Source organism: Fukomys damarensis, unplaced genomic scaffold (assembly GCF_012274545.1).
Source record: "Fukomys damarensis isolate Sample0158 unplaced genomic scaffold, DMR_v1.0_HiC HiC_scaffold_37, whole genome shotgun sequence".
Taxonomy (NCBI): Eukaryota; Metazoa; Chordata; class Mammalia; order Rodentia; family Bathyergidae; genus Fukomys; species Fukomys damarensis.
The window spans coordinates 6,335,844-6,345,888 of NW_022900949.1; the positions used below are offsets into that span (position 1 = coordinate 6,335,844).

Consider the following 10,045-nt stretch of genomic DNA (forward strand, 5'->3'; position numbering starts at 1 on the left):
CTCCTCCTCCTCCTCCTCCTCCTCCTTTGTGTCTTTTTTTTTCTCTCTCTCTCTTTTCTTTTTTTCGTGGTACTAGACATTGAACCCAGAGCACACTGAGCTGCATCCCCAACCCCAACCCTTTTTTATGTTAAGGCGGGGCTTGGTAGACTGGGCTGTGACTGGGTTTGGTGGACCTTGTGATCCTCCTGCCTCAGCTTCTGAGAATGCTAGTGTGATAACTAAGCCCCATCCATACCCGGCTAAGACCTACATTTGATCTCTAGCACCGTTCTTTCTCCTAAACAAGGCCCAGAGAGGGGGCTCTCTCCTTGCTCACATACCTCTCTCCTGTGCTCTGACTGCAATACCTTACTACTGCTTTATTCTTTTTTTCCCCTCCTAGTATTGAGGATTAACCCAGGGCCTTGAGCCAGCCATTTCTTTTCTTTTCTTTCTTTCTTTTTTTTTTTTTTGTTTTCACTGAGTTACCCAGGCTGGCTGGAACTTGCGATCCTCCTGCCTCAGCCTCCCAGAGTGCTGGAATTCCAGCCATGTCCCACGGTGCTCGGCTCAGCCCCCGCTGCTCTGCACCGCAGGCTCCTTGGCCGTCCCAGCGCCATCCATATTCCTGGTGCCCCCCTACCCAAGCAGCCAGGAGGACCCCATCCACATCACATGCACGGCACCAATGGCTTTCCTGGGGGCAAACTTCACGCTGTACCGAGGGGGTCACGTGGTGCAGCTGCTGCAGGCCCCTGCGGACCGAGCGGGGGTCACATTCAATGTGAGCGGCAGTGTGGGCGGCGAGGCCCCCAGCGGGCAGTTCCGCTGCCAGTACGGCGTGGTGGGCGAGCACAGCCAGCAGCAGCTGTCGGACCTCAGCCAGCCGGTGCAGGTCTCCATCCCAGGTGAGTCCTCAGGGCCCTGCCTCCTCTCCATTGCAAGCAATTTGGGGGCAGCTACTGTATGTGCCGGGCGCTAACCTGGGCACTGAGGGTCCGGACGTGAGTGAGAGACAGACGATATCCCTTCCCGCCGGCCGCCGCAATCCCGCGGGGGGGAACAGACGGTAAACAGGGTGTCCAGCAAATATTCAGCCTATCAGATGAGAGAGACCAAAAGGACAAAACTCAGTATGGTGAAGTGTGTTTTGTTTGTTTATTTGTTGGAGACAGGGTCTCACTGTGCAGCTCAGACTGCCCTGGAACTCACTATGCAGCCAAGGCTGGTCTCCAACTCAAAGCGATCCTCCTGCCTCAGCCTCCCAGAGTGCTGCGATTGCAGGGGTGCACCACCACCATCATCAGGGATGATCCTCTCTGAGGAGGTGATATTGAAGCAAAAATCTGAACAAAGTTGGGCACAGTGGTACACACCTCTAGTCGCAGCTTCTTGGGAGGCTGAGGCAGGAGAATTGCTTGAGGCCAGGAGATCAGGAACATGAATATAAGGCCAGCCTCGGCTACACAATGAGACCTTGTTTCTCAAAAGCGGCTTCTATGTCCCCCATAGCCAAGTGTACCTTGTGGCCAAGCACAGCCCGCCGGCCGAGGTGACACTACACCTCTTCGTCCCTCACAGCCTCCAGCTCCTGTCAAAGGCTCCCTTCTCCACCTTGGCCTTGCGGTCTCTGGGCAGGGAGGCGACCCAGCCCTGCCACACTGAATGAACGAACAAGGCCAGGCTTTGTCAAAACACCAGGCACTTTCCTTCCCCTCCTTCCCCACTCAACTGAGGTCCGAGGCCTGCTCCCTGGTCCCCCAGATGCTCCCCCTCTGCATCCTGGGAGAAGAAACTGAGTCTGGCGCAGAGAATTATGCGCATCATCAGCTCTGGGTACACGTGCTACCAGCACTGTGATACTACACACCGGGGACTAAACCTCTTTTCCCATTGGTCCAGCCAAAGTTCCAGAATCACTTTCCATTGGCTCTGCTTGGGTTATGTGCCTGGGCCCGAACTAATCACATTGGTGAGGGGAGGGAATATGCTAATGAGCCCAATGCAAGGTTGCTAGGTGCCTACGGTTAGTTTCATCAGAGCCCAGGGTTGGGGGCCTGTGGAGAGCGCTGGCTCCTCCAGGTGACATTTCCTTTTCGGGGTTCCCCTAGCTCCCACTTGGATCCTGGCGCTCTCCCTTAGCCTGGCCGGAGTCTTCCTCCTCCTCGCTGTGCTGGTGGTCTTTGCTGTGGTGGCCAGGAAAGGTAATGGCACACAGGGAACATGGGGAGCTCCTACACAGTCTTCCGGCGCACAGAGCCGGGGGCCTGGGTGGTTTTACTCCAGGACTTAGGGGGAGGAAACTGGTCCAGAGCAAGGTGGTGGTGCTGGGCACCTAATATACACCCACTCCTTAGTATATCCGTGGACCTTGGTTCCAGAACACCTTGCAGATGCCCAAATCCACAGCTGGGCATGGTGGTGCCCACCTGTCATCCCAGGACTTGAGAAGCTGAGGCAGGAGGATACCCTTGAGTTCAAGGCCAGCCTGGGCTACATAGCGGGATCTTGCCTCAAAAAATATTTTTTGTGTGTCCATACTAAACATGTACAAAGTTTCTTTCCTCATTATTATTCGCAATACAGCAGCTTTTTTTTTTTTTTTTTGGTAGTAGTGGGAATTGAACCCAGGACCTTTGCACTGAGCTATATCCTCAGCCATTTTCTATTTTTACTATGAGACAGGGTCTTAACCTAATTGTCCAGGCTGGGTTCAAACTGTGGTCCTCCTCCCTCAGAATTTTTTTGTTTGTTTGTTTTTGTTTTTGGTACCCGGGCTCATACTCAGGACCTTGTGCATGGTGTCGCTGAGCTAAATTCCCAGCCTTCAGCATTTTTGATGTAAAGAATCTGAGCCTGCCTGGATTTCATCTCTGGGAAGAATCCTTACGGAATCCCTCATAGATAGACACAGGGCAGCTGGATGCATTTGATAAAATATACACAGCACACGTTCAGTGGCATGAAGTACATTCTTGTTATGAAATCATTGCACCATCCACCTAGAATTTTTTTCATCATTCTCCGTTAAAACTCGGTCCACAATAAGCAATAGCTCCTTGTTCCCTCCACCCCAATGAAATGCATATTTTGTTTTATTTTGGTTTTTTGGTTTTTTGAGACAGGGTCTCACTATGTAGTTGAGACTGACCTGGAGCTCACTATGTAGCCCAGGCTGGTCTCGAACTCACAGCGATCCTCCTGCCTCAGCCTCCCAAGTGCTGGGATTACAGGCGTGCGCCACCACGCCCGGTTTGAAATGCACATTTTAAAAAGAAAAACAGTTTTTGTGCCCCCCAGCCCCCGTACCGGGGATTGAACTCAGGACCTTGAGCTTGTGTGGCAGGTGGTGGTGCCACTGAGCTAAATCTCTGGCCCTCTATGCTTATTTTTTTATGAGTTTTTATGAGTTTTTATCAACCTAAACAGAAAAAGATGAAGCTGGCTGTGATATCCATGCCTGTAATCTTAGCTCTCTAGAGGCTGAGGCAGGAGGATTTCTGTGAGGTCAGGGCCAGCCTGGACTACGTAGTGAGACCCTATATCAATGACTCAATCAAATAAGTAAATGAAAAAAATTAGGGCCAAGAGCAGTAATGCATGTCTGTGATCCCAGCTACGGAGGAGTCTGAGGCAAGAGGACTTCGATTTTGAGGGCAGCCAGGTGGGACCCAGTGAGACTTGAAAGGGGAGAGAGAGGTAATCACAATGGCTCTCGTGCTGAGGGGCAGATGTAGAAAGAGGGCTTTTCATTTCGTACGTGTAGAAGTTTGTTCTGTCCACGCAGAACCAAAATCTAACAGATGCTTCTTTGTTTCCTGTTCCAGTTAAAGTAAAAAATTTACAGAAGAAACGGTGAGCCCCTCCCCGGGACACTCCGAGGGTGGCTTGGGGACAGAGGGCGCTTCCTGACAGGTGAGCGCCCCCTGGTGGACGCCTGGCGATCCGGAGCGAGTGCCCCTTAGCAAACGGCCACCGTGCGCAGGGAGGGTGGCCGCGCCTCGCCCTCCCCCTTCCCCTTGGGCGAGCTGCCCGGATGTCGTCCGGTCGCTCGGGATGTCCGGGAGGGTTTCTGCGCGTTTCCCCGGACTGCACCGGGGGTGACCCTGGCTCCTGACAGCCGAGGGGCTGTGGCACAGTGCGGTTGCTCTGCCAGTCAGACACGTTTTGGGGAGGATATAATGACGGTGCCCAGCGTGGGGCTGACTTGGAGTCCACCCCCGGTTTTGTCTAATGGGCAACCTTGCTTCTGCCCTCTCTCTGCAGAGAGCGGGAGTCATGCTGGGCGCAGGTTAACTACGCCAACACAGGTTTGTGCCTCCTGGCTTCTGACCCCCACCCCCGGGAGGGCAGGGCGGGAAAATGCCAAGGAAGTCAGGCGTGGTGATGCGTTTCTGTGATCCCAGCACTGGGCGGTGGTGGGGGCTGAGGCGGGAGGATCACAAGTTCAGGCCCCGCCTGGGCAACTACTCAGAGAGTTGGCAGGATCCTGTCTCAAAAGGCCCTACCTAGGTTCAATCCCAGTAGGAAAAAAAGGGGGAGAGAGACAGAGAGACAGAGAGACAGAGAGACAGAGAGAGAGATTAAGAAGTTTTGAGCTTTATCATTCACTATTTGGACCTGTTCTGGGCGATTGTTACACAGAGCGTCCAAAAACACCCTCTTCCCCCAGCCAGGCCTGGTGGTGCACACCTGTAATTCCACCATTTAGAGGCTGAGGCAGGAGGATTGCTTCCTGCAATTATAAGGCCAGCCTGAACTACACAGTGAGACCCTGTCCAAACAAAACAAAACACACACACACACACACACAAAACCTAACCAAAAAAACTAAAATGCACAAAAACTTCTCCTTCCTGCTTCCCTGGGTTCCAGTTTTCTCAGTGTCCCAGAGTCTTGCCAGTCTCTCCAACACATGGAGACTCTCCTGCCTCAGCCTCTTGGGATTAAAGGTGTGCTCCACCACGCCTGGCTAGAAGGTGCTTGTATTATTATTTTTTTTTTTTGGTACCGGGGATCGAACTCGGATCCTTGCACTTTCGAGGTAGGGTGCTTGTGTATTTAATACTCACCGGCCTCCACCGCTGAGTGGCTAATTCCAGCACGGGCTGGGTCAGGTGTGTTTGGCTCCGCATCTGCCTTCCAGAACGTGTAGTTCTGCTGACCTCCACTAGGGGGAGCGCGACAAACAGGCTGTGCCGTGTGATCTGAAAAGCTCCACAGTACAGAAGCTGATTTCTCTCATTCACTCGTTCGTTTCTTCCTTCATTCATCTTTGGTGATCCTGCGGGTTGAGCCTAGAGCCTTCGTACCAAGCTACATCCCCAGACGTTTTAAAATTTTTATTTTGAGACAGGGTCTCGCTAAGCTGCTAAATTGGCCACATTGTGCTTGAATTTGCGATCCTCATGCCTCAGCCTTCTGGAGTGCTGAATTGACAGGTGTGCGCCACCACACCTGGATCTGACACATTTATTGAACGCCTACTGTTTGCTTATTCCTTTTTTTTTTTTTTTTTTTTTTTGTACCGGGGGATCGAACTCGGGACCTTGTGCTTGCAAAGCAGGTGCTGGAACCACTGAGCTAAATCCCCAGCCCTCAGCACCTACTGTGTGCTGAGATCTGGGAGGGTCCTGTGATGACCAAGACTGCTGTGGCCTCTGTCCGCAAGTGGAGATGGGGTGAACAGCAGGCGGCGGGGTGGTAGTGTTAAAGGAAGACGCTTGGGAGAGGAGCTGGGCAGTACCAGGTGTTGCGGCGCAACCTGTAATCCTAGCACTTAGGAGGATGAGGCAGGAAGATCTCTTGGCCTAACCTAGTTTGAGACTGGAAAAATGAAAAGAAGAGGTGGGCATGGCTGGGTGAAGAGGGGGCGATCAGGCAAGTTGGGGAATCCATGTGGGCTCCTTCAAGGCACCCGTTTTTCCCGGGGACACGGGGAGAATGGGGTCACCGCCCGCTCAGCCTCAGACCAGGCCTACACACGGGCGGGAGGGAGCAGAGAGCACGCCGGGAGATGCGCCCCACCCCCTCAGGCGGAAGCGCAGCCGCAGTCCAGACCCTGACCTTCCTCCCTCTGTTTCAGACCTGTCCTTCGACAACTCCCTGTTTGCAGTCTCGGCGGTGAGTGGCTGCTTTTTCCATCTCGTCCTGCTGATGGTCCTGACATGGGCAGGGGGTCGCACCCCGCTGGATCCTTCAGGAAAAAGCCCAGAGGCACAGAAAGGGTCTTGGCCTGGCCCAGACTCCGGGTGGGCTCTAGATGTCCAGGGGAGTGAAGGGACAGGGTGGAACTCAGCCTGCCCAGCCCTCAGAATGGTGACGGAGGATTCATGGTGACCTGGTGCCTCTTGGGCGTCCTTCACGGGAGCCTTTGACACTCCGACGCACGGTGGCCCTCCTGGCTTCTTTCGTGTTCGGTTTCAAGGACTGCGCTTAATGACCCACGAGTTTCCACCTAGGAACAGTGATCTCTCTCTCTCTCTCTTTCTCTCTTTCTCTCTCTCTCTCTCTCTTTCTGTCTTGAACTCATGGAAATCTTCCTGCTTCAGCCTCCCGAGTGCTGGGATCTCGGGCGTACACGCCCAGTTCCAAGCTCTCATTAGAGAGGTGCCCCCTTCCCCGGTCACAGTGTTGGTGTGGGATAGAAATCTGGGTCGGACCGACGCTCCTGCACGGATGTATGGTGCGAAGGCATCAGTAATTGTCCTTTCCTTTTTTTTTTTTTTTTGGTACCGGGGATCGAACTCGGGACCTTGCGCTTGCGAGGCAGGCGGCGGAACCACTGAGCTAAACCCCCGGCATAACTATATATATATATATATTTAAACAAAATTAGAGTTGTCTGACCCACGAACTTCATGGACTAAGGCAATGCGTTAGCCAGCTTCTCTGTGCAGGCGGCCGCAGCGGTGGCCTTAGAGGTGCAAGTGGCACAGGACAGGCTCCTTGTAGATCTTGGCCCAAGGGCGCTGTGGGCGCTCACGCATGCCCTCTGGCGGCTCCTGGGGGACAGACAGGCCGTGGAGGACTGAGCGGGTGCCAGGGCACCAACTGGAGGGGGCCGTGCTGCGCAAGGCGCACCCAGGGCGGGTGCTTTAGTCCCCGCTCCTGTTGAAAGCGGAAGTTGTAGTAACAGAAGGAAGTAGGTCAGGGTGGATCCCGTGGATGGGAAACAGAGGATTTTGGGGGCTCAGCTGAGCCCAAAGCAAAAGGGGGAATCCAGAGGGAGGGGCCGGCAGGGAGGGCCAAGAATCCAGTCACTAGGTAGTGTCCGGAGCAGATGGGGAGTGGAGCCTGGACTTTCAGACAGTGTTGGGGTAAAGACTCGGACTCACTGAGTCGGCATAGTGGTGCACGCCTGTGATCCCAGCACACTGGGAGGCTGAGGCAGGAGGATCGCTGTGAGTTGGAGCCCAGCCTGGAGTACATAGCAAAACCGTGTCTCAAAAAAACGAAACAAAACTGGGATTTAGCTCAGCGGCACCGTGCCTGCCCTGCAAGCACAGTGTCTTGAGTTCGATCCCTCGTACCAAGCAACAACAACAACAGTGAAACAAAACACCATAACTCTCTTTGAAAGGCTGCTTAATATTCCATCTTGGATGGACCACATGCTATTATTCTATTCTTTTTATTTTGGTACCGGGAATCAAACTCAGGATCTTGAGCTTGCAAGGCAGGTGGTGGCACCAATGAGCTAAATCCTGAGTCCTGTTACCCCATTCTTGTACTGATGGACATGTGTGTGTGTGTGTGTGTGTGTGTGTGTGTGTGTGTGTGTTCCAGCTTTTGTGAATAGTGAACGCAGCTGTAAATGTGGGTGTGCAAATGCCAGTTTCTGCTTTCAGTTTTAGCGTCTTGTTTAGAAAGTTGTGTGATTGGTTAAAATGACAGGGCTTTGACTGTTACATTGCCCAGGCCCCTGAGAGGCAACTTTGTAACCTAAGAAGTGGGGTGGAATATGTTCTTCCTTTCTCTCTCTCTTTTTTCTTCCCCCCCAACTACCCCCGCCTTTTCCTCCTCTTGCTACTGCTGCTATTGTGTTGTGTTTTTTGAGATAGGGTCTTGAAATGTAGTGAGGCTGGCCTCAAGCTGACTTGGGAGCCAGGCTGGCCTCAAATTTGTGGACATTATCCTGCCTCAGCCTCCTGAGTGCTGGGATGACAGGTGTGCATCACCACCACACCGGCTTCATTCTATTTTACTTCTTTAAGCCTCTAAACAACGCTAGGCAGTGAGTACTAGCATCTCTGAATTTTTCATGGAAACTGAGGCAATGACGCAATCAACTGAGTTTACATGGCCAGGAAGTTATGGGACCAGGATTTGAACCCGGGTTCTGTGGCCCCTGTTCAGCAGAGAGGAAGGCAGGAGCAGGGTATTGAAGTTTCGAGTGTGGGGAAGAGAGGGTCATGTGAGAACTAATGGGCTGAGGCGGCCCCAGAATATGAGGAAACCCTGGTCCCTACCTCATGGTTCACCCAGCTCTCTTTCTTCCACAGGCGAAGAGGACCCCTTCTGAGGAAGACCCAGTGGCGAACCTGGACGCCTGCCCCGGCAGTGCTGGGCCCCGGAAGAGGCCGACCTCCACGTCCTCCTCTCCAGAGCCCCCCGAGTTCAGCACCTTCCGGGCCTGCCAGTGAGGCTGAGGACTGGGGAGCCTTCTGATCAGCTGTCTCTCCCAAGCTGCCTGGAGGCTTTGGGGGGCTGAGGTCCTTCCTATACGGGGTGGGGCCAGCTGCTGCTTTCTCAGGGAACAGAACGCAGGGGATGAAGGGGACCAGGGGACCGTCCTCCCAGAAACACGGGGGAGAGGGTGAAGGCGTCAGCCTGGAGGTCAGACAGAAAGCAAGAAGCCCCTCTGTGAACCTCAGCTTCTCAAGACCACCAAAGAGGGACCACGGATTTAGCTCAGTGGTTTTGCTGCCAAGCGCAAGGTCCCGAGTTCAAGCCCCAGTAATGAGAACAAAAACAAAAACAATCAAGACCACCAAAGAGCTGGGTGTGGCGGTCCACACTTGCCATCCTAGCACTTAGGAGGCTGAGGCAGGGGGCTCTCTGTGAGTTCAAGGCCAGCCTGGGCTACACAGACCCTGTTTCCAGAAAAAAGAAAGCAAGCAAGTATCCGAGAAGTCCTCCCAGCTCGCTTCTGCCCCCGCTCCCGCGCTGGGCATTAGGGGTCTACCTACCCCTCCCGTCCCCTCCTCCCTCAGGGTCGGGGGTGTGCTGTGTTCCCCACCCGAGCCGAAATTATTCTAACACATGTTGTGCTGTCACGGTGGCTTGCCTGGTGTTGGTTCCTTCAAGCCTGGATTGCGAGGTCCAGCTGCTGGGTGACTGGGTGGGGTGAAACAGGGAGACCCCGAATGTTAGGAAGGTGGCAATGAGGTTTCTGCACTGTGGGAAGCTGCAGTGCTGGAGAGCGGTGCGAGGAAGCGGGAGTCGGGGAGGAGGAAGACATGGTAACGCGCAGGGAAGGGAAGGACAGCGGCCGCTCTGGTGGGTCCCCTAAAAGGGATAAGGGGGACACCGTCCCTGTAAGATTCGGTGGGAGAGAGGGTTGTAACGGGAAAGGGGCAGTGAAGGGCCAGAGCCGAAGAAGGGGCAGTAGTAGGGGGCACCAGCAATGGGCAACAGGGGAGGAACAGCTGGTTAGATGAGGGGGTTCAGATCCAAAACAGCGGCCTGAGCATAAGGCGAGGCGCTCTCCTGGGGGGATGCGTGGGGTGCGGGTGTGCAGACGAGCCCTGGCCACGCCCACACACCCCGCTCACTCTGAGCTGGGCGCCTCACAAAGCGAGTCCCAATGGCCGGGGAGCAGGGCGGCGTGGAGGCGGGGCTTCGTCAAGCTGGGCTCCGCCTCTTCGCGGGATCCTCACAAAGCCAGGCGGGGCAGGGGCGGGGCCCAGTTCTGGGGGCGTGCCCGACCGGTCCGGGCCTCAAATCCGTCCCCAGCATCCCGCAGGCAGGGAAACCTTCTCACAGAGGGGCCGATCGTGCGGGGCGGGGCCCTGGTGTGTCCGCGCAGCCGAACACCCGCCCCAGACGTAGCCCCGCCCCC

At 54.6% G+C, this 10,045-nt stretch overlaps 1 protein-coding gene and 1 long non-coding RNA gene across 2 annotated transcripts in view; one reads left to right on the forward strand and one right to left on the reverse strand.

Moving 5' to 3' along the window:
* The window catches only part of LOC104869471, a 3,023-nt gene extending 1,443 nt beyond the window's left edge, over positions 1 to 1,580 (reverse strand). The window contains exons 1-2 of the long non-coding RNA XR_782340.2: positions 1,505 to 1,580; positions 966 to 1,080 (exon numbers count right to left, since the gene is read on the reverse strand). This is a non-coding gene — a long non-coding RNA (uncharacterized LOC104869471). The remainder of the gene's footprint in view (positions 1 to 965; positions 1,081 to 1,504) is intronic.
* CUNH19orf38 (chromosome unknown C19orf38 homolog) overlaps positions 1 to 8,948 on the forward strand; it is a 19,081-nt gene extending 10,133 nt beyond the window's left edge. The window contains exons 3-8 of the mRNA XM_010634713.2: positions 579 to 890; positions 2,094 to 2,186; positions 3,810 to 3,837; positions 4,249 to 4,292; positions 6,068 to 6,105; positions 8,487 to 8,948. Coding sequence (XP_010633015.1) covers positions 579 to 890; positions 2,094 to 2,186; positions 3,810 to 3,837; positions 4,249 to 4,292; positions 6,068 to 6,105; positions 8,487 to 8,627 — 656 coding nt within the window. The 3' untranslated portion in view covers positions 8,628 to 8,948. The remainder of the gene's footprint in view (positions 1 to 578; positions 891 to 2,093; positions 2,187 to 3,809; positions 3,838 to 4,248; positions 4,293 to 6,067; positions 6,106 to 8,486) is intronic.
* Positions 8,949 to 10,045: the final 1,097 nt, after the last annotated feature.